Source organism: Astatotilapia calliptera, chromosome 9 (assembly GCF_900246225.1).
Source record: "Astatotilapia calliptera chromosome 9, fAstCal1.2, whole genome shotgun sequence".
In the NCBI taxonomy this organism is placed as follows: Eukaryota; Metazoa; Chordata; class Actinopteri; order Cichliformes; family Cichlidae; genus Astatotilapia; species Astatotilapia calliptera.
The window spans coordinates 33,182,923-33,210,476 of NC_039310.1; the positions used below are offsets into that span (position 1 = coordinate 33,182,923).

Consider the following 27,554-nt stretch of genomic DNA (forward strand, 5'->3'; position numbering starts at 1 on the left):
TTATAAACCATTGAATCAGATACCGAAGCAGTTAGGTTCTAAATGAAGTTTCGGACGTCGCTGATCACGTGACTCTGGCCAAACGAATCAAGCTTCGACACAGAGCTTCTGAAGCAGTGTGTTGATTTTTTTGACACACGCACCGGAGCGTCAGCTTCAAGCGGGCCATCACTACCCCGAGGTATCTAAACTTTAGTAAGGAATGTGCACTTTTGACACCTCTGGTTAGCATTTAGTGGTCAGTTTCAAACGTATTTGATTTTTGCTTGTTATGAACAAATTCACTTCACTGCTTTTCACGATCTGTAACATCAATGCACGTTGTTCCGTTTACTGCATATTGCACTTTATTTATGTCTCTCATTCCACCTGCATCAACATTGTAAAGATCATCACAAAGAGATGTATACATTTATAAATACTAATATTCTCTATTCCATTCTGCCTCCAAGCCAGAATTGCAGGAATGCACAACATGTTGCAGAAGACTCTTTCACTGCCCTCTGTGCCCCACTCTCAGCCCTGCTGTCAGGGCAAAGATCGAGGAGCATATAAATGGACACAGTAAAAATGCTTTGCCTTTCAAAGGTATGTTGGTATTAAATATACCTCATAGTTAAAGTTATAAATATGCACTTCTTTTCAGCACTTCTGCAGTCTCTTTGTTGACTTTAAAGTTGCTTTTCACATTGTACAGTTCAGGTCATTCATCAGTGAGAGAAAAAAGTGTGTTTTCATTAAATGTTTTTTTCCTGTTCACCACATTTCCTGACAGCTCTTGTGATCCACACCATTTTGCTTTCATTATTGAGGATGGCTTGGATGTTTTTGTTAATATGTACAATCTGATTGTTAGATAAACTGATTGCATTCTATACAACTACATTTAAATTACATGTTGTTTTTCTCTCTCTTACAGACAAAATGATATGCCGGTGCACTTTCACTGCCCTGTCTGTAACATGACAGTCATACAGCGTGGGGATATGGCAAGGCAATTATTGTCATGTCAGCATTCAGGACTGCTCCCCACTGAACTCTCCGTGGAGCCCCATCTCCCTCTCGATGTCTTGTCTCCAGCATCAAAACCATTATCTGAATCTTCAGTAGAACATTCATGTGCTCCCTCTGTGCTGAATGAAACTGTGGCTTGTGGAAAGTCCATGAAAATGAAATTCCCTCACTGTGAGCTTAGTCTTTTTTAAAAAAAACTTCAAGGCTCACATGATGAGGAGGCATTCAAACAGATCAATAGGTGTTTTCCTGGCCTGTCATCTGCAGTGTTTTTGTGTAGAGGGACTTCTTCCTCTTTGTTTTTCAGTTTGCAGAGGACATGGAGCTCTTTTTAAATGTGCTGACGAGCAGGGACTACGGGTCAATGTGATGTTTGACATTTCATGGACAGATGAAGGCACTGGCTGTTTGTTTGTGTTTTTATGTGTTGTTTGTTTTTCAGTGTACAGAATTCCAATTAAGCTTATTATAAAATGTTGTTCACTTTTTTATGTCCATACTCATAGTAAAAATTTTAAGTGTAAATGTAACAGCATTGTTTATACTTGTAACTTGCTATTAACATTAATGTATTACCCTGTAATCAATAATATTTTATACATTTTACGCATTAACCCTCTGGGCTCTATCCTGGCCATTTGTGGCCACTTCACTTCTTTTTTTTGACTACTGCACTGCAGTGGACCAAAAGAATGACACAGGTTTGATCTTAAGGATCTAATAGTTGTGTGTGTCTGTGCATGACATTACAACGCAAATATGTATTTGCAAGATGGACTGGAATAAATTATGATGCATGAAATATTACACAGGCTGCAGTGAATTTCTGTTGATACAGACTATTGAGCTTTGAGTTTCCCAGTCAAACTTAGCTGTGAAGCACCTGCTAAAAACACTTTGACTCTTGTAGATTTCATAACAAGACACCATAGCCAAAATATCAACTCTAAAAAAAAATTCAAAGCTGGAGTTCTCCCACCCCTGCTCGCTGGAGTTCTCCCACCCCTGCTGTAAGGTAAAGACCCTACAGAGAGAACAGAGAAAACCACAACTACCAGTTGACTTCTATGAGCAGTGGAAAGGAAAAACTCCCCTTTAACACCAGCAGACCCAGCCAGGCTCCACCATCAGCCAGCAGGCCACAGCCAGGCTCCACCATCAGCCAGCAGGCCACAGCCAGGCTCCACCATCAGCCAGCAGGCCACAGCCAGGCTCCACCATCAGCCAGCAGGCCACAGCCAGCAGACCCAGCCAGGCTCCACCATCAGCCAGCAGGCCACAGCCAGGCTCCACCATCAGCCAGCAGGCCACAGTCAGGCTCAGCAGGCCACAGCCAGGCTCCACCATCAGCCAGCAGGCCACAGCCAGGCTCCACCATCAGCCAGCAGGCCACATCCAGCAGACCCAGCCAGGCTCCACCATCAGCCAGCAGGCCACAGCCAGGCTCCACCATCAGCCAGCAGGCCACAGCCAGGCTCCACCATCAGCCAGCAGGCCTAGCCAGGCGCCATCATCAGAAATTCCGCTTCCGGGTCCCTCGTGGTGGCCGCCTCGTGCTCTCGCTTCAGTATGCCACCCAAGAAAGGCCCAATACCAGAGGAGGTTGAGGACATTAAAACCTCCCTCGGAGCGCTGTGCGGAGACGTGGCCGCAGTCAGGGCACAGCAGGAGCTGCTTCTGGGGCTTCTGGAGGAGGTAAAACAGCTACGCCTCCAAAATGCCGAGAAGGACAGACGGATCATGGATCTCGAGCGGCGGGTGGATGAGCTGGAGCAGTACACCCGTACGAACGACGTGGTCATCAGCGGTATTAAAATCAAGCCGCGCTCGTATGCGCGTGTGGTGGCCGGGAACGTCGGGGAGCCCAGCGACGAGGAGACCCGCTCGGTAGAGCAACAGGTGGCATCCTTCCTCCAAAGCAAGGGGATAGAGATGGACCTGGAGCACATAGAAGCATGTCACTCACTGCCCAGGAGGAGTGACAGACTGCCGGCCATCATTATGAGATTTGTCAATCGGAAGAACAAGGTCGCACTGCTGAAACAAGGACGCAAACTGAAAGGCACGGACGTTTTCATTAATGAGCATCTGACACGAAAAAACGCAGACATCGCGAGGAAGGCAAGGCAACTGAAGAAGAACGGTAAAATACAACATACATGGGTAACAAACTGTAAGATTTTCATTAAGCTAAACGGGACACCAGAAGAGGCAAAAGTACTGATAGTGAGGAACATGGAGGATCTGGACAAGTATAACTGACACCAATGTATCAATTACACCAGGAAATGACATGGACACGTTGAAATTAGTTCTTCAACAGAAAGTAATTGATCTAGATTGTGAATATAAGGAGCATAATATAATAGATCCAGAAATAGATTCTCAAAGTAACTTTCTCTCTTCTTTTGTTAAAAATTGTAATTATTTCACTCAGGAACAATATGAAAAAGAAATTAACCTAGACGGGAAGCTCTCATTAATTCACTTTAACAGCAGAAGTATGTACTCTAATTTTGATTTCATTAAGGACTATTTGCAACAATTTTCTCGCCCCTTTAGTGTTATAGCCATCACTGAAACTTGGTTCAATGTCGATAAAGGAATAGATTTTTGTTTGAATGGATATGATTTAAAATACATGAATAGATTAAATAAGGCGGGCGGCGGGGTTGCTATATATGTTCATAACTCTATAAAATATAATGTTGTAACAACTATGTCTATGGCTATTGATGGAATTTTGGAATGTTTGACTATTGAGATTATGAATGAAAAAAAGAGAAATGTTATAATAAGTTGTATATATCGGACACCCAGTTCAAGTATTGACACTTTTAATGAATGGATAGAAAAAACGTTTGCTTCGGTGAACCAAAAATTACTATTTATCTGTGGTGATTTTAACATTGATTTGCTAAATCCAACAAGGTTAAAAGCCATTGATGACTTTACTGACACAATGTACAGCTTATCACTATATCCAACAATAACAAAGCCAAGCAGAATAACTTCACATAGCGCCACTATTATTGACAACATTTTTACTAATGTCATGGATTTCCAAATTAATAGTGGCCTGCTTGTCTGTGATATAACTGACCACTTACCAGTTTTTACTTTGTGTGACTGTGATTTAAAAAAAATAGATACCAAGATCATGATAGCAAAGCGAACAATAAATGAAGAAGCAATTCATGCCTTCAATTTCGATTTAGCACAACAAGATTGGAGTTCGGTGTATGAAGAGTCAGATGTGGACAAGGCTTATGATAATTTTCTAGATATTTTTACTATGTGGTACAATAAACATTGTCCTGTAAACGAACACATGACAAAGAAAAAAAAGATAAAAAGTCCTTGGCTCACAAAAGGAATTATTAATGCTTGCAAAAAGAAAAACAATCTGTATAAACAGTTTATCAAAGTAAAAACAAAAGAAGTGGAACAAAGATATAAAGCATATAGAAATAAATTGACTGATATTATAAGAACGAGCAAACAACTTTATTATAGAAGAAGATTATATGAAAATAAAAACAATATAAAAGGAACTTGGGATGTGTTAAACAACTTAATTAAACAAGGATCTTCTGGAACATCATATCCTGAATATTTTACTGATGCAAATGGTGAAAATCACAACATGAGTAATATTGTCGATGGGTTCAATAAATTCTTCATAAATGTTGGCCCTGAACTAGCAGCGGACATCCCGTGTCATAAAAATGAAAATATCAGTAATATAAAATCAAATCCCTTTTCACTGTTCCTCTCAGCTACAAATGAGCAAGAAGTAATAAATATCACATTAAAATGTAAAAGTAAGTCTTCAATGGATTATCATGACATAAATATGTCTGTAGTTAAACAGGTTATTCTGAATATTGCTAGTCCCTTAACATATATCTGTAATTTATCATTTCAGTCCGGTTGTTTTCCAAAAAAAATGAAAATTGCGAAAGTAATACCACTATATAAAAGTAATGACAAACACAGTTTTACCAATTATAGGCCTATTTCTCTACTGCCTCAATTCTCAAAAATTCTAGAAAAACTTTTTAATTCAAGATTAGAAAAATTCCTTGAAAAACATCAAATAATAAATGTTGGTCAGTATGGTTTCAGAACGCAAAGAACCACTTCAATGGCGATAATTGAGGCAGTAGAAGAAATTACTGATACACTGGATAAAAATAAATATGCAGTTGGTATTTTTGTTGACCTCAAAAAGGCCTTCGACACAATCAATCACTCAATATTACTGGATAAATTGGAAAGATATGGTATTCGAGGGAAAGCTGGTAACTGGTTAAAAAGTTACCTAACGGGTCGGGAACAATATGTTAGCATAGGGCATTACCATTCAGAGAAACTTGGTATTACATGTGGTGTTCCCCAAGGGTCAGTGTTGGGACCAAAACTTTTCAATGTATACATAAATGATATTTTTGATGTTTCTCAAGTACTTAAACTCATACTGTTCGCAGATGACACCAACATATTTTTCAGTAGCGATGATTATACTGATCTTGTAATGACCGTAAACAGGGAGCTAAAATTAATAAAAAAATGGATGGACATAAATAAATTATCATTAAATATAAATAAAACTAAAGCAATGTTTTTTGGTAATTTAAAATATAATATAGAATTACCAATTATCATTGAAGGTGTACCAATTGATAATGTGAGTGAAAACAAATTTTTGGGAGTTATAATTGATAACAAAATTTCATGGAAACCCCACGTCAGACACATAAAAACCAAAATTTCCAGAAGCCTCGCAGTTTTGAACAAAGTGAAACAATTCCTTGATAAAGATGCACTTCGTACTCTGTACTGTACCCTGGTTCTTCCATATCTTACATATTGTGTGGAAGTGTGGGGAAATACATATAAAAATACAACTAATCCATTAGTCACAGTACAGAAACGAGCACTGCGTATTATTCACAAGGCTGGTTATCTAGATCATACTCACAAATTCTTTCTTCAGGCAAAGTTACTTAAATTCCAGGATCTGGTTAATTACAATACATCCATAATTTTGTATAAAGCTTTTACTAAACTTTTACCGGCAAATTTACAAACTAGATTTGAAATTCGAGAAAAGGTTTATAATGTGAGAGGCTTTGGAGAATTCAAATTACCCAGAACTCGAACAACCCGTAAAGGCTTTTGTGTGTCTGTATGTGGTGTGAAAATCTGGAACAGTCTGAGTTTACAATTGAAACAATGCAAAAATATTCATAGATTTAAATTCCTCTACAAACAGTTGGTCTGGTCACAGTATACTCAATGATGGGTTTTAGTGTGCTCTGTAATGTCTGTCCTCTTACCATTGCTGGTATGGATTCCAAAAAAATAAATAAATAAATAAAGTGTGCGTATGTATGTACATATATGTACTTGTGTGTGTAGATATATATGTATGTATATGTATGTGTGTCTGTTACTTGTAGTTATTACTGCCTGTTACCTGTGGTAATGCAATTTATAATTTATATATTCTGTATTCAGTTATGAAGGCTCTAATTGTTGGTTGCGAGCTGCCGCTTAGATGCTTGTATCTGCCCGGGGCTGTTGATGGGTCTGTATGCAATGATGGGCGTAGCTGCGGGAAGTTTATTGTTTTTTTTTTGTTGATGAGTGAGTATAGGGGTGGGATTTAATAAGTTTTCTTCGTCCCACTCCTTTTTCAGGCAAGTTTTGTTTTTTGTTTTGTGTATTTTATGTTCAATATAGGTATTTGTTGTGCCTGAAAATGAATAAATAAATGAATGAATGAATGAAACATACAGCAACAAACACTGTTAGCAAATGTGTCCTGGAGTTTATGCAGGTGCAGAAAGTGCTGCTGCTGTAAGTAAGCCTAACAGCTTCCAGATCACTTATTTTTCTGGAAAGATGGTAGGAAGGGCATCACTGCTCATCTCTACAGTCTCCCAGATCTTGGAATACAAGCCTTTGTCCCATGAAAACCACTTCACAGTAGTAGGAGTCCACTAAAACCTACAAATGAAGAGTGATCCTGGAAGAAATAGGGCGCACATTAGTGACCTCACCAACTGCAAGACAGACTTGTCCCTGATGCTTATATGAAAAAAAGAAATAGGAAGATTTATGAAACCATTAGGACTTCATCACCTTTTTATCTGAAAAGTTCCTGGTAATATATAGCCTAACTGGCATTTAAAGAGTAAAAAGAATGTAGAAAAAACTTTGGTTTTGATGAAATGGACTGGTGATAATTTAAAGTGTCAAGTCAGTAAAAGTAGATAAATGTTTTAATAAATATACATTTTACAGCATTTTGTGAACATACACAAAAGGAGGGCCATTTTTGGCAACGGACAAGCTGAGAGAGAGTTTTATATTTTTGCTCACCTTGGAAAAAAATAATAGTGCACAATAATCAATGTTGATGTTAATCAATTAGATGTCCCAGACTACTATTAATAATACAGCGGTCCCTCGTTTATCACAGGAGTTACGTTCTAAAAATAACCTGCAATAGGTGAAATATGCGAAGTAGTTTATTTTTCTTCATTTTGTCATTTTTCCATTATGTGTTTTATCCTATTAGGGGCCATCGTGGCTCAAGAGTTGGCAGTTTCTCTTGTAATCAGGAGGTTGCCGGTTTGAACCCCGGCTCCGACAGTCTCGGTCGTTGTGTCCTTGGGCAAGACACTTCACCTGTTGCCTACTGGTGGTGGTCAGAAGGCCCGGTGGCGCCAGTGTCTGGCAGCCTCGCCTCTGTCAGTGCGCACCAGGGTGGCTGTGGCTACAATGTAGCTGCCATCACCAGTGTGTGAATGTGTGTGAATGGGTGGATGGCTGAATGTGTAAAGTGCTTTGGGGTCCTTAGGGACTAGTAAAGCGCTATACGAATTCAGGCCATTTACCATTTCCCTATTGTAAACTGTCCTTGGGTGTCTTGAAAGGCGCCTTTTAAATAAAATGTATTATTATTAGTAGTAGTAGTAGTATTAGCTAAAAAAAAAAACACCGTAGAGGGACATTGTTAGCTGGCAGTTTTTTCAATGTTGAAATTTCCACATTCCGACACTTCAAATGCTTCAGGAGCTTTCCGCTCAACATCAGCACCACGGAAATACACAAATACATCTGTAGACTCCAGACAGAATTGGCAATGTGTTTTCGTGACTTTCAGGTGTATGGACCAATGTTTTCTTCTCTGATCAAAGCAGAAAGCTTTAATGAGCAGCTGGATTTGTCTCGCTTTAACTGGCTGGACATCGAAATGCAGCTGATTGAACTGAAAAGCTCGACTCTGTGGGGGTCAAAGATTGCAGAACAACGAACGCAGCTGGAATCCACAGCTGTGCGTGTTCATGGAGCTGCCTTTTCACCTGCTGGACGTCACTACCTGACAAGTTTAACTGTCTTCAGAACATTGCAGAGGCCTCATTGACAGCATTTGGCTCTACATGTCTGTGTGAGCAGATTTTCTCTCAGACGAAGTGTCCTCAGGTAGCCGTCTGAATGCTGGACACTTGGAGACTTGTGTCTCTGAGTGGGAGACCAGAGATCACATTAACATGTGTATCCCTGTATTAACAAAAATGCCATATTGGCCCAGTTTATGTTTCCTATCATTGCTGTGAGGAGACCATAAATAGCATTTGCATTTTCTGTTGTACAGTTGATTTGTTGTTATCAAGTTCTTGTTTGCACTGATCATCATAAAGGTTGCTGACCCCTGACCTGTGCTCTGTCAAGGCCTGGAGATCTGTGCTTTGGCAGACTGGGCCCATTTGACGTCCTCCTTGGCTCCTGTTATGAACGATCCTTACTTCTTGCCTGGAGGGCTGGTTAACCTGGGTGATTTGTTTAGAAGCCGGACTCTGCTCTCCTTTCAGCAGCTGCAACGATGTTTCGGCCTTCAGAATGTGGAATTTTCTAGATATCTGCAACTGAGGCACTTTATAATTAATGACACCACTCTAATGATGGACCCTACTAGGTCTGCAGTGGTGGATGCTTTGTCCTCCCTGCAGTCTGGGAAGTCCAATAGCTCATTTAATAAAGTCCTTAACTCCGGTTCAGCCCCTTACTTCCTGGCTGTAAAACAGGCTCAGGAAAGACACCTAGGACATCTATAACTGTTTAAGACTGGCAGAAGATTTGGGTCTGTGCCTCTAAGATATCTGCCTGTAACTGGACTCAATCGATTCAGTAAAAAATTGCACATAACACCCGCTTTAAAAAGTAAAATCGATGTAAACTCTTCCCCATTGTGCTGGAAGTGTAATGTGGAGGAGGGACTTTATGCATCGTCTTTGGTCCTGTGTGAAAATTCAAAAGATTGGGTTTGATGTTGCTAAGGTGCTTTCAGATATTTTCAATTTCCCTGTTCCTTTGTATGTGCCTCTGAATTTTGTATTGCCTGAGCAAGGTTTTAGTTCCCATATTCTTTTTCTTTTGTCTCTATTACTATGAGAAAAATCCTAATACAAATAGAAAGAAAAATTGTTTGAATCTGAAATCATGGCTCAAAGTACTTGTTGTGAGACAAGTTCTTTATTTTGACACCAAACTGTTTAATAAGAACTTTACACATAATTCATCAAATATAACTAATGCTTTAACAGTATCAGGATTTTGTAATACAAACTTCAAATCTACAGGAAAAACAGCGGCAGAACATGTGGATTAAAATGCATTAACTTAAAAAAACCCAATAACAACATGTGGACTTCAAGCACAAAGTCATAGTAGTTATTGTTTGAAAGCCGGTTGATAGATTTAGTTCATTTTGGAAGCTTTCAGAGCAACTGGTGTGAAATTATTTGAGGCTTTGAAAGAAAAGGATTTAAGAGCAGGGATTACCAAAGCAGAAGAATAAATATGAAAAACGATTAAAATGTAACTGAAGTAATACATAAAATGAATACATAGAAAAAGCAAGTAGTATTTGGAAAAGAGGAAGAAAATCAAAATGAAAAAGAACTGATGTATATATCCAAATGGGTAGTTTTGATACAATTTTGGTAAAACACATTCCTATAACTTCTATAATGTAGCAAAAGGTACAACTACTAAACACTACGGTTTCCTAAGGGAAGAAATATTAAAATGTATCAGGGATGAAAACTTAGAACATTAAAATTCCCTCAAGTGAAAATAAACTTCATGTACATATCTATACTTACAGCTTCATTAATTTAACATTCACTGCAGGTCCAGAAATCAGAGCTACCTCATCAGATCCAAGTGTGACATCAGCTGCACTCTTTACAGGAGACTCCAGCTGAACTCTGTGGAGCCTGATCTCAAGGTGTTTAAGTCTGACCCTGAAACCAGAAGAGGATCTTTCTGTCTCGTCAGATTCATTGTGATCCAGTGATTTCAGTCCTGCATGATCACGCTGATGTTTGCGCAGAGCAGATAATGAAGTGAATGATTTTGCACATTGGTAACAGTGAAACAGTTTATTTGCAGCGTGGGATCGTTTGTGTTTGGAGTATGAAGTGAAATTCTTGAAGCTCTTGTCACACTGGTCACAGCTAAATATCTCTTTCATGTGTGTACGTTCATGTTGGTTACGACTAGCTGAATATGAAAAGCTTCTGTCACAGTGTCTGCACTTGTATGGTGTCTCTCCTGTGTGGATTCGTTTATGCTTTTTAAGGTCACTTGCAGTGGTGAAGGATGACCCACACTGGTCACAGACATGCTTTTTAACCCCACTATGGAAGAGTTCATGGCATTTTAAATCACTTAATGTGGTGAAGCCTCTCCCGCATTCTTTGCAGTAGTTCATTTTGTCTCCAGTGTGTCTACGTCGATGTCGATTTAGATTCTGTCGATTACTGAAAGTATTTCCACAAAGGTCACAGCGAAAGTCTTTCCCACCACCACAGTGACGACAGGGTTGAGAACTGGATCCATCTGTGCCGCTCTGCTTCTAAACAAAGACACAAACACAGTGTAAGTCGGGGAACTCCTTTAACATTTTTATCCTGAACATTGCCTGAAATAAAGAGCATCTCTGCCAACATCCAGTTACATTTTACTGTTTACATTATAACACTCAACTTAATAGGCGAAAATGACTCTCCATTTTTCCATCTACCGTATTTTCACAACCATAAGGCGCACTTAAAAGTCTTAGATTTTCTTCAAAAAGTACGGCGCGCCCTATAGCGCAGTGCGCCCTGTGTGTTGTAATGAGGACGTAGTAGAGAACACCATGAGAACGCTAAAGGGTGAAGTGTGGCCGAGTTGGATCATTGAGCAAAGAACGAGCGGGAGAAGCGTTTCGACGGTCACCATTCGGCTAAAAGCAGTTTCACTAGCTGAAGAGATGAACATTGAACATTTCCAAGGAGGTCCGTCTTGGTGCTTTCGTTTTATGAAACGGTGCCATTTTTCCATCCGGACCAGGACTACGGTAGCGCAGCAACTTCCAGCGGATTATAAGGAAAAGCTGGCCATCTTCCGCTCCTACTGCAGCAAACACATCGGCGACAAAAACCTCCAGCCCAGCCACATCACTAACATGGACGAGGTCCCGCTCACTTTTGACATCCCGGTGAGTCACACTGTGGAGAAGAAGGGGACCAGCACGGTAGCGATACGCACAACGGGGTATGAAAAGTCGTCTTTTACTGTTGTGTTTGGCTGCCATGCTAATGGACAGAAACTGCCGCCTATGGTGATTTTTAAGCAAAAGACTTTGCCTAAAGAGAAGTTTCCAGCAGGAATCATCATTAAGGCAAATGAAAAGGGCTGGATGGATGAGGAAATGATGAAAGACTGGCTGAGGGAGGTGTATGTAAGGAGACCAGGTGGTTTTTTCCACGCATCACCATCGCTCTTAATCTGTGACTCCATGCGTACCCATCTCACAGCCGATGTGAAAAAACTAGTGAAACAAATGAACTGTGAGCTTGCTGTCATTCTGGGAGGCCTGACAAAGGAACTCCAACCGCTGGGCATCGGTGTGAATCGCCCGTTCAAAGTAAGGCTGCGAGCGGCCTGGGAGCGATGGATGACCGATGGAGACCACAGTTTCACCAAGAGTGGAAGGCAGCGCCGGGCGAGTTACGCCACAATTTGCCAATGGATTGTAGATGCTTGGGCTAACATGTCTGCTGGCACTGTTGTTCGAGCTTTCGCAAAAGCCGGCATCATTTCCGAGGAGCCGCACGGCACGGAAAGTGACTCTGACGGTGAAGACAATGAACCTGGCATGTTTGATGGAGATTTAGCGCAGCTGTTCAATTCAGACACAGAGGATGAGGACTTCGATGGGTTTGATTGATGATAAAAATGTGAGTACCAAACTCAGTTTTGCTCCTGCTTTATTTTAAATACGCACACTTGTATGCTTGTGTGTTGTTGATGATGACGATTACCGGTAATAGAAATGTGAGTATGGTACCGAACTCAGGTTTGCTCCCGCTTTATTTTTAAATACGCATACGGTACTTGTACAGTGGGGCAAAAAAGTATTTAGTCAGCCACCGATTGTGCAAGTCCCCCACCTAAAATGATGACAGAGGTCAGTAATTTAATTTGCACCAGAGGTACACTTCAACTGTGAGAGACAGAATGTGAAAGAAAAAAATCCATGAATTCACATGGTAGGATTTGTAAAGAATTTATTTGTAAATTAGGGTGGAAAATAAGTATTTGGTCACCTCAAACAAGGAAAATCTCTGGCTCTCACAGACCTGTAACGTCTTCTGTAAGAAGCTTTTCTGTCCCCCACTCGTTACCTGTATGAATGGCACCTGTTTGAACTCATCATCTGTATAAAAGACACCTGTCCACAGCCTCAAACAGTCAGACTCCAAACTCCGCCATGGCCAAGACCAAAGAGCTTTCGAAGGACACCAGGAAAAGTATTGTAGACCTGCACCAGACTGGGAAGAGTGAATCTACAATAGGCAAGCAGCTTGGTGTGAAAAAATCAACTGTGGGAGCAATCATCAGAAAATGGAAGACATACAAGACCACTGATAATCTCCCTCGATCTGGGGCTCCACGCAAGATCTCATCCCGTGGGGTCAAAATGATCATGAGAACGGTGAGCAAAGATCCCAGAACCACACGGGGGGACCTGGTGAATGACCTGCAGAGAGCTGGGACCAAAGTAACAAAGGTCACCATCAGTAACACACTACAACAGCAGGGAATCAAATCCCGCAGTGCCAGACGTGTTCCGCTGCTGAAGCCAGTGCATGTCCAGGCCCGTCTGAAGTTTGCCAGAGAGCACATGGATGATACAGCAGAGGATTGGGAGAATGTCATGTGGTCAGATGAAACCAAAGTAGAACTTTTTGGTATAAACTCAACTCGTCGTGTTTGGAGGACGAAGAATACTGAGTTGCATCCCAAGAACACCATACCTACTGTGAAGCATGGGGGTGGAAACATCATGCTATGGGGCTGTTTTTCTGCCAAGGGGACAGGACGACTGATCCGTGTTAAGGACAGAATGAATGGGGCCATGTATCGTGAGATTTTGAGCCAAAACCTCCTTCCATCAGTGAGAACTTTGAAGATGAAACGAGGCTGGGTCTTCCAACATGACAATGATCCAAAACACACCGCCCGGGCAACAAAGGAGTGGCTCCGTAAGAAGCATTTGAAAGTCCTGGAGTGGCCTAGCCAGTCTCCAGACCTCAACCCCATAGAAAATCTGTGGCGGGAGTTGAAAGTCCGTGTTGCTCGGCGACAGCCCCAAAACATCACTGCTCTCGAGAAGATCTGCATGGAGGAATGGGCCAAAATACCAGCTACTGTGTGTGCAAACCTGGTAAAGACCTATAGTAAACGTTTGACCTCTGTTATTGCCAACAAAGGTTATGTTACAAAGTATTGAGTTGTATTTTTGTTATTGACCAAATACTTATTTTCCACCCTGATTTACGAATAAATTCTTTACAAATCCTACCATGTGGATTCATGGATTTTTTTTTTCACATTCTGTCTCTCACAGTTGAAGTGTAGCTCTGGTGCAAATTACTGACCTCTGTCATCATTTTAGGTGGGGGAACTTGCACAATCGGTGGCTGACTAAATACTTTTTTGCCCCACTGTATGCGCCCTATGATCCAGTGCGCCTTATGTGTGTGTTAAATACAGTAATGGCACACATAACTGAGACTGCGCCTTTTAGTACAGTGCGTCTTATGGTCGTGAAAATACGGTAGTTCATTTAATATACAAACAATCATATCTAAACAACAAGTTACATCATATTCTTCACAAGTACATATGAAAAGTTCCAATACAATCGGTCTCACTCCCAATTTGAAGCAAAAATAATTGTTTTTAGTTAGTAAAGAACATAATAAGTCATCTAACACTGACCAGATTGTAGCAGTCATAAATTTGGAAGAAAGGGTAGAAAAGTAATTATTTAGTGTTTTTATGATCATGGAAGAAAAAAATAATAACTGAAACTAAAATCTGATGAACCTCACAACACTAACTTTAACTGCAGTAGAATAACTAACATGCTAAAACAAATTTAAAGAGCAGAGTTGTTCCAAACAGTCAGGCTTAAAATACAAGATAAAAATATAAATACATACCTCACAGTAACTGCACTTATAGAGTTTCCTTCTGGTGTGGATCTGCTGGTGCCCTTTCAGAGAATGTGGTGCTTTAAAAGTCTTCTCACACAGGTCACATTTATAAGGTCTCTCTTCAGTGTGGGTAAATGTGTGGTGATGTAACTGTGTGGCTGTTGTAAAGACTTTCTCACACTGATCACAGCAGTAAACATCCTGTCTAGTGTGAATCCGCAGGTGTCTTTTTAGGTAACTTATACTACTAAAAGTTTTACCACACTTGTCACAGCTATTCGCCTTAATTCCAGAGTGGGTATCTTGATGACGTCGTAAGTTGCAACTGCGAGCAAACGTTTTACCACACTGATCACAGCTGTGTGCTTTAACTCCAGTGTGGATCAGTTGATGCATTTTTAAGCTTCTAGGATGGGCAAAAGATTTTCCACACAAGTCACAAATGTATGGTTTAACTCCACTGTGGATCAGTTGGTGTGTTTTTAAGTTGCCAGCCTGAGAAAAAGATTTTCCACACAAGTCACAGTAGTGTGCTTTAAATCCACTGTGGACGAGTTGGTGTTTTCTTAAGGTTCCAGCCCGGGTAAAATACTTTCCACACAAGTTACATCTGTGTGCTTTAACTCCACTGTGGATGAGTTGGTGTATTCTTAAGGTTCCAGCCTGGGTAAAATACTTTCCACACAAGTTACATCTGTGTGCTTTAACTCCACTGTGGGTGAGTTGGTGTGCATTTAAGTGACTAGGCTGGGTAAAAGACTTTCCACACTCATCACAGCAGTATGCTTTAACTCCACTGTGGATGACTTTGTGTTTTTTCAAGGTTCCAGCCTGGCCAAAAGACTTTCCACACAAGTCACAGCTGTATGCTTTAACTCCACTGTGGACGAGTTGGTGTGTTTTAAAGTTTCCAAGATGGGTAAAATACTTCCCACACTCATCACAGGTGTATTTTTTCTGCCCCTTTTTTCGGTGAGGTTTGTCGGCCTCCTGAGAGCGCTGACTTCTCGCTCCATGTTGGTCCTGCAGTGACAGAGATACAAACAGAGGCAGTGATTAAAATGCAGTCGTGGAACAAACTGAAACTGACTCCATTAGTGGAATCAAAGACGTCAACAAACACGTTGTAGGTCTGTTATCACCACATTCTGGAGATAATATCACATTACAAAGAAGTGCTACAATGGGAGTTGTAAGGAAAATGACATAATAAAAGAAGTACTGATCACTGGAGAAAATGACTGTATGAAAAATTGTGAGTTAGCTGATGATATTGTGTGCTGATAAAAACTCTGCCATTGCTGGTCCCAAGGCCATATGAGAAAGGAGGAGGGTTGGGCATGGGGTTAGCAACCCCGCCTTTTAAAACCTCGATTGCTACGGAAAGAGCAAACAAATCTCATCATCGATTGAACCAGGGCGAAGATGATCGGCAACCCTTGATGACAGCAGTGGAGGAAAGCCCTCAGGTCGTTACCTGCTCGATGGTCGATCAAATTTCGACCCAGAAGAAACTACCCGTTATGGAATATGGAATGTACAGACTCCGTTACAAACTGGTAAATTGGCCCAGCTTTAACATGAATACGACTCGTACCTCCCACCATTCATGGGACCCCATTGATGAATGTAGTTTGGCGAAGTCGGTTCAGGACCAGGTGGACGAAGACCTGGCACCCTCCATGGAGCTTTTTCCAGTCGATATCGGACAAATCTGTGTTACCGAAGTCAAGACAATGATCTGAGTCCTCAAGAGTGGAAAGGCCCCTGGCTTGGATGAGGCCCTCCCCGAAATGTTGAAGCACGGTGGACCCCAGCTGGAATTCGCTCTTACATGACTCCTAAACGCCAGCTGGTCAACATCGCGTGTACCTGATGAGACCAAAGGCGTCATCAAACTTCCGAAGAAAGGCGATTTGGGAGAATGTAACAACTGGTGGGGCATCACGCTACTGTCAGTACCCGGGAAGTTACTTTGCCTCGTTCTTTCGAATTGGGATTGATATACCTTTAGTAGTCCCACAAGGGGAAATTTCATGATGCGCAGTGGACGATGAGCAGGCTGGAGTGGCCGGTCCTGTGTCGAGCAAATCTTCACTCTCCGCACGATCATTGAACAAACATTGGAATACCAAAGGAAGAGTTCTATCAATTCCATCGATTTCAAGAAGGCTATCCTACGTCACTATGGAGTCCCCCAGCAGTTTGTATATGCCCTTCATGGTCTCTATGCCAACTCCCGCTGCTGCATCCAGACGGCTGATGGCTGAGAAGATTTCTTTGAGATGAATAGTGGCATGGTAAAGTGCTTTGGGTGCCTTGAAAAGCGCTATATAAATCCAATCCATAATTATTATTATTATTATTATTAATACTGGCATGCGTACTATCACCTTTCCTCTTCCTTTTATCAAGTGACTTCATCATGCGACGATCAGCTGACCAAGCTAGTATCGGTGTCCCATGGAAAAAAGGGCGTAATCTCATCGACTTGGACTTTTTTCCAGGCAACATCACCCTGTTGGGCTCGGCTCAGTAAGACCTCCAAGAGTCAACTGCAGCTCTGCAGAGGGAGACCATGAAAGTAGGTTTAAGAATCAGTGCCAAGAAGACCAAGGTACTCCGAGTTGGCTATGCACATGCACTAGTTCCTGTCATGATCAACCAACAACGTGCTGAAGAGGTGGAGAATTTCATGTATCTGGTCAGCATCAACTCAAATGACGGGATCTCTGATCGAGATGTCAACATCAAAGCAGAGAAGGCGGCCGGTGTTCTCTGATGTCTCCAACCTATTTGGAAATTGACCTCCCTGAATGCTAGGCTCAAGATCAAACTATTTAACTCTATCATCTTCCGACTGGCACTCAACAAATGCGATCACTCGAAGCCTGAATATGCTTCAACAACGTGGTCTGCGGTGAATCATGAGAATTTCCTATTGGGACCAGAAGATGAACGAAGAGGTCTCACAAAGAGCAGGCACCCACCCTCTAGCTGATGTTGTTGGTGAAAGGCGCTTCCACTTTGGGGGCCTTATTCATCATCTACTGCCTTATTGCTCGGCCTAAGTGCTAAGTAAGCAAGTGCTGATAAAATATGGTCTTTGTATTTTCTTGTAACTTCTAAGGTTTTTGTTTGTGAATGTAGATTCTGTGTGTATAGAGGAGCCCAGGATGGAAAAGATAAAGCTGCTGTTAACAACCAGCTGTGCACACAACTTCAGCAACAGTGTAACTGTGATCATTTTTCTCACCTTTTGTGTTGAAGTCATTGTTTCCTCTCTAGTGGCTGAGCTGAATCCAAAGGGCTGAAATTGTTCCTCTGCTTCTCCACCAGACTTGTTATTTAGCTGGGACATAAAATGTATAGATATGTAATTTATCCCTGACAAATAGAAGCAGAGCAAATAAACAGTACACTGCTCAGTGACAACAATAATTATGAAGCTTTAAGGTGAAACCCCAGAAACAACTATCCTACTTTTCGGGAATAAGATGCATTAAGCGAAACAAAACAGACTAGTTTATCCCAAGGACAAAACTTTCAATGGGAGCATGATCAGTTACTGAAATATTACCAGTGGAGGACCCGACAATTTGACTCACCAGAGAGCGAGACACCAGAAAGTAAAGTGAGGATGGGAAAAGAAAGTATAGTCTCTTTCTTGAGGATACAGAAGTCTTCGTATATCCGCCAGGCTCAGCTCCTCTGACACAACGTCCAAAGCAGCATCTACAGGGTGCTTATTTGGTCTAAGACGAGAGGATTAATCAAAAAACACATCCCTGACCTGGTTAAAATCCCCACCAATTACAATATTTATATTTCCAATATTCCGCACTGTGCTACACACTTCATGAAAAAATTGTGGTTGAGGAGAATTGGGGGCATATATGTTGACCAATGTCACTTTCTGCCCCTGTAGACATGCATCCAAGACCACCCATCTACTCTCCAGATCCGTATAATGATTGAGTACTTGAAAATCCAAATTTCTTCTAATCAATATAACCATGCCTCTTTTCCTACTGGAAAATGCACTAAGGTAAACTTGGGACACCCAGTCTCTTTTCAACTTTAATGATTCCACCTCATCAAGATGTATCTCTTGAATCAAAGCTATGTCTGTCTTTTACAGTTTCAAATATGTGAGGATTTTAATAGCATTATGACACTCCACGACACTATTTTACATAATTCCATGAAACCACGTGAGCCAAAGTATTTTTGGTGTTCCAAAAGAATTCCAGTTGATTGGTTCAGCAGCCCGTCACTATCACATCAACTGCACATTTGAGCTGTTATGATGTCGGGGCAGCATGGGTGCAAGCATCTTTTTCTGCTGATGCCCACGATGCCACTCTGTGGTATGGCCCATGTCTCCCGTATCAAAAACCACCATTGCACCACAGTAAATGCTGCGCATCATGTTGTCAGCTTTAATAATAATAATAATAATAATAATAATAATAATGGATTGCATTTATATAGCGCATTTCGGGACCCCTCAAAGCGCTTTACAATACCACTATTCATTTACTCCCACATTCATACACTGGTGAAGGCGAGCTACAGTTGTAGCCACAGCTGCCCTGGGGCAGACTGACTGGCTTTACTGTATCTTAGCCAGTGAAACTGGTCAAGCCACTCTCTTTGAATTGTATACACTTGCCCCACTTTTACTGTCAGCGGGCTCTGGCTCGGAGTCGATCATATGTGGCTCATTATCTAATGCTGTCTCCGAAACAGTGTTAAACATAACCTCAGAGGTTGATGGCTCACTGTCAGAGCACTGGCTATGAATTTCGGATGGATCAGGCCTCAACTTCATGACAAATTTATTAATCTTTCTTAAAAGATTTTCTCATTACCCACAGCTACATCTACTTCTATCAGGCCTAGGCCACTCACCTCCCTCTCTCCGCCTGCACCTACAGGAATATCTGGAACACAGTCAATAAAAGAGGTCCCACCCTTGACTATCTCTGATTGGTTTAGACCATGATATGGGCATAATGTGTGTCTGTTGTTAACCACACAGAGACTTTCAGACTGGGTTTTTTTTCTTTCTTGAACGGCTAATCGCACCAGCGTGACGCAAGATTTTTTTTGGTTGCACCATTGAGAAATTAGGTCACGACCTCCAGTGCCCTATTCTAAGGATATTATGTGTTTCCTCAGGGATTAATAATTACATTTATTTAAGTTATATCTATTTTCAATGGTGAGCATTTTCAGCAGTCATACATATATGTGAATATGCCACGCAACACATTACTTGTCAAAAAACTGTGTGTGTTAACTGTGTGTGAAGACCAGTGTTGGGAAGGTTACTCTTAAAATGTATTCCGTTACGTTACTCAATGACAGAAACATATTCTGAATACTTTGGATTGCTTAATATATTATCATGCTTTTTACAACTATGTGAATGTACTATTGCTGTGATTTATTACTGTTACTGAAGGTCCGCGGCTCCGAACTGTAGTAATGGGACCTCTGGCTAATACGTCGGGTTCGTGTCGGGCTCGTAGCCGAAAAATAGCTTTACTTTGTTGTGTGGGTCAACTTTTCTTGCGAGAGACAGAGAGAGGCGTTGAAAGGCTGCTCCAATGGAACTTATTGTTTTCGGAGGAAAACACGAACACAGCGTACAGTCGAGTCTTAATAGCTTACTTACAACTGGGCTCGTCAGACTCTCTTTTTGGCTGCAGTGGTTATTATTATATTTACATGCTTCCAGCTCCCGTTTCTGCTCGATGACAGCTTGTACTTTATGACTTTCCTTTTTCTCCCTCCTCTTGCTCACAGACCCATAACGTGTATGGCAGTCCATTCTCCCTGCAGCACGGACTACACTGCCTATGATGCTACATTCTTTGCCTCTGCCTGTAGCATTCTGCCTATTAGCTTAGCATAACAACAACAACAAAAAGGCGCTCTCTCACCCAGGAAACACACAGTCGCAGAGAGAGAGAGAGAGAGCGTCGCCCTGTAACCATGGCAACCGTAACGCTGCCGCCTGGAACAACAGCACGTAGCTGTCAAACAAAACCCAAACAGTCCTGACCCGCGACAATATGAAACAGGAAAGTACCGCCGTGTAATCCATTTATTTCAACAAAGTAACTGTATTCTAAATACCACCTTTTTAAACGGTAACTGTAACAGAATACAGTTACTCATATTTTGTATTTTAAATACATAACGGCGGTACATGTATTCCGTTACTCCCCAACACTGCTGAAGACACATTTGATATTTCTCCTAGTATTTAGGTATGAACACAAAGGCGATAGGCAGATAGCAAAGATGAAAATCCGCTCAAGGAGACTTCAAAGTTACGTAGATTATACTGTAGAAATATGAACAGGTAGAAACGGGTAAAGTGATCGTTTTTTATCAGATTCGGTCGTGGAAGAGATTGTTCAAGCCATGTTTCCGAAGTAACAAAGAGCCGACGGATGGCCTGGATTGCAGCCATTCGAAGACCAAATATAATGTCCCAGAACACTCCAAGCATTTCCACAAAGGTAAGTCTTCTGTTGTAGTTATTACGTAATTTATCATAACATAATTGTTGATGTAGGTTACAAATAAGTCTTCATTTGAATTGAATTTGTTGGGCTATGCTACTTTGTTCACTGTGGCTTTGCGGGCTAATGTTTGTTGTGTTTTGTAGGAAAACCAGCCTACAAAATGCAGGAATGCGATCCAGACTGGCGCCCTCTATCAACCTGGGTCAGACCGAGTTTAAAGCTGCTACCATAGCCAGATTTGATCGGTTAAGAGAGAGAGCGATATCAAAACAGCCATGAAAAGTCCTGCATATATGTGCCCAAGTGTTGTATTGAAGCAAGCAAGTGATGAATAACTGTTTTCCAGTAAGTTGTTTTTTTTGTTGCATTGTTGATTTGTTTTTCACCGAAGCAGCTAATAAAGCACCATTGAATACAATTTTGCCTCTTTCTTATAAGATTCTATAATAGAATGAAACAATAATGCCAGTTATAAACAAAGATAATAACTGAATGAATTATGATTAAATTTTATTTCTATTAGATCTGAAAATGTTGTGTAACACTACAACCTGAAACAACAATTAGATTGCGTTGGCCTGTACAGGAGATAAAGGACAAAAATGTAACAACAGCTGTGAAATGGAATAGTCCAAATCACCAAAGTAAACTGGACCTGGGCTTGTTGCAGGGATCTGAAGTTACTAAACATTTTGTGAGTGTATGCACTCACACTTAGGACCATATAATAATAAATATGTGCGTGATGAAAGTTGGGCAGCACGCTAACGTCCTTACTCCACTCTGTATGCTTATATGGGTCTGACCCTTTCACTCCTTTGATTTTTCCTCGTTCTTTGTTTTGCCTTTTCGTCAAGTCTGCCTTTGTACGGACCTGCCGTGTTCTCCGTCGTGTTGTAGATGACTGATTTTGGGGCAAATAAAATCCAAGTAGACATTAAAACCGCAGAATTAATGATTACTGGTGCTGGAAATGCAATACCACTCGTAACTACAATGCAATGCACGAAAGTCACGTGGTCTGTTAATCTCTATTCACTCAGCTTTCGCTGTGAGTTCTATGCTAGCTGAGCGTTAGCATGCCGTCTGTGCAAATGCTTGCAAAGAGCTAAAGTTGTGTTAGCAGCGTTATGTGTTGTTTCTATCCTGGAGGACGTTTCCCGTCTACCATCGCACTCTCGTTCTTTAGTTCAATAACAACTAGTAATGCCAATGTCCACGCTGTAGACTGCGCCACCATTTTTCAACACACGAACTGAAAACAGCTGAATACAGCGCGAGTGTAAGAAAAGACAGGGGGTAGACGGGCAGACTAACAATTCCAAGGAATTAGACTAAATGATCTCAGTTTCCATCCCTACTAAACACTTACCTTTAGATGAGCCCACAAACAGAGAGAACCTCCGTGATGGAGCCGAAGTCAGCAGACTGACACAACTATCGATAAAAACAATGCTAGTGGGATAGCCTTACTCTTCTTCTTAGTCTTCTTTTAAGTGTAATGGCATTTTGCAAAAGTGCATTACCGCCACCTACTGGACTGGAATGTGGATCAGGAACTGGAAAACAACGCATCCATTCTAATCACAAATTTCAACAGCTGACCACAGACCTGAGACAGTTTTTCTGGCTGTTTTTCTAATGTAAAATATCTTTAGCTTCTCAAAATTTGCCATTAACGCCTTCCTCTCCTGGACATGTGCCTGGCATTCTAACAGTGCATGCTTAACAGATTCAATTTCTTTGCAGTAAGCACTAAGGGTAGGTTTTGATTATCGATTTATCGATTGAAATCGATTCTTGCTTGGATAATGTCATATCGATTCATTAAAATCCTGAATTGATTTTTTAAATATAAATTTATTTTGCCCGAAAAGCCAGAATCTCAGTTTAAACCTCACAAAATTTCAACAACCACCAAACAGCTAAAACAGTAAATGAGAGCAGGAACACGGATTCTGCACAAAGACGTAAACATAAAGCGCGGACCCGCCGATGCATCAGAATCAGTAAAATGTCCCCTTTCTCACATGGACACGGACCCGCCGTCGGGGCTGAAGCCGACAGATCGCTGACCTCTAGTTAGCACACATTGCCGTTTGGTACTTGTCTGTTTCTTCTCTCTGGTACCTACCCACCCTCTTCCAGTGACCATATTTCTGAATGTTTTATGAATGCTGATATTCCAGTTATCCTGCCACATTCTTGGGACTCTGTATAATTATAATACTTAACTTCAGCTTTGTTTAATGTATCTGCAAATCAAGAGATTATGATTTGAATGACTGTCTTGCCAATACATCTATATCCTCATCCTCATTCCTTCAGGTTGGTAATTACATGCAATATGTTTCTAATTATTCAAATCACATATCTGTTGCTGTCTACATAGAGAGAAAGTCATACTTAAAAGAAATTCCTTAACTAATTAACTATTACATTTGCACTCAGTAACCTTCCTGTTCTATAGATTTATAACCAGAATACAACCAACTGGGGAGCAGGTTGACTCTTGAGTTGTTCTAAATGACAAATATTCTTTCAGACTGATGGAAGCATAGTAGGAGCTAGTGTGCATTTATAAATGCCACTGTATCGATACAATTTCTAGAGCAACCTCAACCTCCAAGCAGTTGTAGCTACCTCCATGGCCATATAATACTCAGCAACAGTGGACAACCTGTAGTTGCCAAAACAGTTAGCAATTTGTAGCAGTGCTGCACACCGAAGGCAACCACAGAGTCAGGGAAACTGATGGAGCTGTTTATGTTAGAACAATCACACACAAGATTTAGACTTAGAGATTTTGTAAGGCATACAGCAACATGCGCCAAACCCAGAAAAACATCGGTTGTAGCCTGGGGCAGACTGACAGAAGCGAGGCTGCCATATCGCGCCATCAGCCCCTCTGGCCAACACCAGTAGGCGGTAGGGTAAAGTATCTTGCCCAAGGACACAACGACCAGGACAGAGAGCCCGGGTTCAAACTGGCGACCTTCCGGTTACAGATACGCTTCCCAAACCCCCTGAGCCATGGTCACCCAGTTGAAGTTGCTGAAAGGAAAACCTGGATACCCTTATCCCTGTGTAACCTGCAACAAACCTTAATCCACTGGAAAAAGAGTACATTTAGGAATCAGGGAGCGTTACCTCCAAACAGGGAGGATCTGAAAGTCTGGCTTTAGTCTGACTATAAGTTATACATACCATGGTGGTGCCATAGTATGTATCACTAACAGAATTTATTTCCCCTGTGTAGGGAGCACGCACTGGCTGTCCAAATCTGGGACAAACAGTATCCCACATTCTTTATTTTTATTTCACAAACACTTCTTATAATGACATTTTGACGATATTAGCTCTTTATACAGTTAAGTTACAGTGGGATACAAATAATATCAGGCTGATCCTGCCACAATTTGTTTCCCTGGTTCAAATCACGGAAGAACAGTATCCCACAGTTGTTTTTGTTTTTAAACCCATTTTGCACAGATGTTTTTTGAAAAATGTATTGATAGCAGTGTTGAATATTATTACACAGTAAAACAAACAAACAAACAACTATACATGAAATAATTACACCATAAAGATGGTTTGTTTAGTGGTTTATTTTATTGCAACCTGTAATTTATTTTAGTTAACTTTTGTTTCATTGTTTACAAAAGGTCTGAGGTGTAAAATAAACTGCAATGGAGTTTGAAAAATGAGTGATGTGTACGTCAGGGGAGGAGCACAAAGATTTTCTTGTAAAACAAAGGGGGGGGGTCTAGCAAAAAAAGTTTGGGAACCACTGTGTTAGGCTATCCCCTCTCCAGTTTTGGTAATTCCACGCATTGCTGGAAACCCAAACAAAACACACAATAAGAGGCTCTAATGCAAGCGTAATGGACCCGGAGCCAGCAGAACAGAGCCAGCAGTGCATGGGCAGGAATGCATTTCTTACTTGGAAATTCCAACACCACTTCACAAATCCTGTCTCCCCCCCACCCTGGACCCCCACCAATTCGCATACCGCCAGAACAGGAGCACAGAGGATGCAGTCTCCATCGCACTGCACTCTGTCCTCTCACACCTGGACAACAACAACACCTACGCCAGAATGCTGTTTATAGACTTCAGTTCAGCATTCAATACAATCCACCCCTCACAACTCATCAGGAAACTGACAGACCTGGGCATCAGCTCCCTCATCTGCAAATGGTTACTGGACTTCCTGACCAACCGCCCCCAACATGTCCGGCTGGATAACCGCTGCTCATCTACCATCACAATGAACACCGGTGTACCACAAGGCTGTGTGATGAGCCCTTTCCTCTACTCCCTCTTCACCCACGACTGCAGACCTGCTGATGGTTCCAACACCATCATTAAGTTTGCAGATGACACCACGGTGGTTGGCCTCATCAGTGACAACGATGAGGCTACTCCAGCAGAGTGGTTGGATCCGTGGCTGAAGAGGATTTTTTCACCCCACTGTTTTGACCAGAAGGTGGCATCAGCGTCACTTGAATGAGTTTCTTGTAGTAAGGCGCAATTCGCTTTTAGCCCTTTGATAAACATAAACATTGCTTTTCTTTTAACCTTTTCCCTGAAACATCTAACATTCAACGACACAAAGGATAAACACGTGCGTAGCATTAAAGATAAATAAAAATAGAGTTCAAAATATTAAAAATATCAAACTTGAATATATATAAAAAAATAAAAACTTAGTTTACTTTCCTGTTTAGGGACGGACTTCACGGACTTCAGTTGCATTGAATTCAATGGACTCAGCACGACTGGCAATCAACGAGGCATTCTCCGATAATTTGTTGTTAATGTCCGCCATTTTGTCATCTTGTTTATCAAATCGCATGTGGAGAGCTTGAATAGCTGCCAGTATGTCGCTCGCTGTGGGACTGGGATTAGCAATCTTTCTCGGATGGTCACCTTTAGACAGAGTCGAGAGAAGCAAGTCATTAATTTCCTCCAGATTTCTTTTTTTCCCGTCGCCACTTTCAAACTCCATGTCTGAGAGGCAGTAGTTGTGATCATGCGCAGCTGAAGCCAAATCTTGTATTTTATCGGTCTGGGAAGACTTGCTTTCCCCTTTGTCCTTCTTCTGATTTTTTGGCATCTTTGTGAAGTCGGCGTAAGATTTTTGAGGGAACAAATCATCAAAAAAGGAGGGCTAAAAGGTACCTTGCACCAGAGCTAAGATAAGGACAGCTGCTTAGTTCGCCATCTTGCCGTCCTCACACGTAGAAGCAGAACTGAGTCCTATGTGTGGAGATTCTAGCGTTTCAGGCAAAATAAATGTATATTTAAAAATCACTTTATCCAAGCTAGAATCGATTTTAATCGTAAAATCGATAATCGAAACCCAGCCCTACTTATGAACTTGCAAAGTAAAAACATGATCCATTTAAGGTAACCCTTTTTCATTTTGATTTCATAAGAGAATTTGCTTCACTGTACGATGGCCGAGTCTGTTTCTTTTCCTGCCTTAGAGAAAATCCTCTTGCTTGAAACAGAAGAGGCTGGAGTGCCCAGAAATTGCAAGTTGGTAGAGATGCAGGTATAAGGCCTTCCTTGGTCCCACAGACTATCGCCTAAAAAGAATAAACCAATTAAATTGCTGCACATTTTAGAATAACATTTTAAGTTTACATTTTTTATAATATTAAATTCAAGTCAAATGGAAGTGTTTCTAAAGTTATATACTGTAATAATATTTACATTATGAAAAGCTGTTTTCTGACATTTTCAAGTTTTTCACGTTTTCAGATAAAACACTCCCACACATGACAAAACCTCCCCTGACTCAGTTTCTCTCAGTGGAATGACCAGTGGTTTGCTATCTCTCACTATCAAAACACTCCACAAATCTTATGAATGATTCACTTCCTTATAAACCACTGAATCACTTATGTTCTAAATGAAGCTTCAGATGTCACTGATCACGTGACTCCGGCCAAACAAATCAATGCTCGACACAGTGCTTCTGAAGCAGCATCTCTGTTTTTGGTTTCAGGTTTGTTTCGTTAGTTTTTCCCAGTTTAGGTTTTGCTTAGTTTTCATCCTCGCTTTTGCTGTTTCTGTTTGTTTTCACCCACCTTATAAAATAAAGCTCACTTACATCAAAAGTTGCATCTTGAGTCCTATTCTCCTACTCCACACGCCTGCCACGCCAGACGTGACAGTTTGGGAGCTGACAGTCTCTATGGAGATGGGGTTTTGTGGGGGTGACAGGAGAGAAACTACAGAGAGGCGTGTAAGACTGCAACTCTGCTTCCATCCAAAGTGGGATGGATGCTGTCTCTCATAACAAGACCAGGTTTCCTCCAGAAAGCTTCCCAGTTATTTATGAAGCCCACATCATTTTTTGGAAACCACACAGACAACCAGCAAGTTAAGGAGAATATGCAGGTAAACATGTCCCTCCTGG

The 27,554-nt window shown here is 41.2% G+C and overlaps 1 protein-coding gene across 3 annotated transcripts in view; it reads right to left on the reverse strand.

Moving 5' to 3' along the window:
- The window catches only part of LOC113029625 (zinc finger protein 726-like), a 34,608-nt gene extending 11,932 nt beyond the window's left edge, over positions 1-22,676 (reverse strand). Inside the window, exons 1-5 of one of the 3 annotated variants that reach the window (XM_026180595.1) lie at positions 22,497-22,676; positions 18,191-18,337; positions 17,839-17,934; positions 14,589-15,605; positions 10,211-10,948 (exon numbers count right to left, since the gene is read on the reverse strand). In XM_026180595.1, the coding sequence (XP_026036380.1) occupies positions 10,211-10,948; positions 14,589-15,605; positions 17,839-17,856 (1,773 nt within the window). In that variant the 5' untranslated portion in view covers positions 17,857-17,934; positions 18,191-18,337; positions 22,497-22,676. Of the gene's footprint in view, positions 1-9,542; positions 10,949-14,588; positions 15,606-17,838; positions 17,935-18,190; positions 18,338-22,496 lie in introns of those variants that run through there. The other 2 variants (XM_026180597.1, XM_026180596.1) reach the window with 2 other exon arrangements.
- Positions 22,677-27,554: the final 4,878 nt, after the last annotated feature.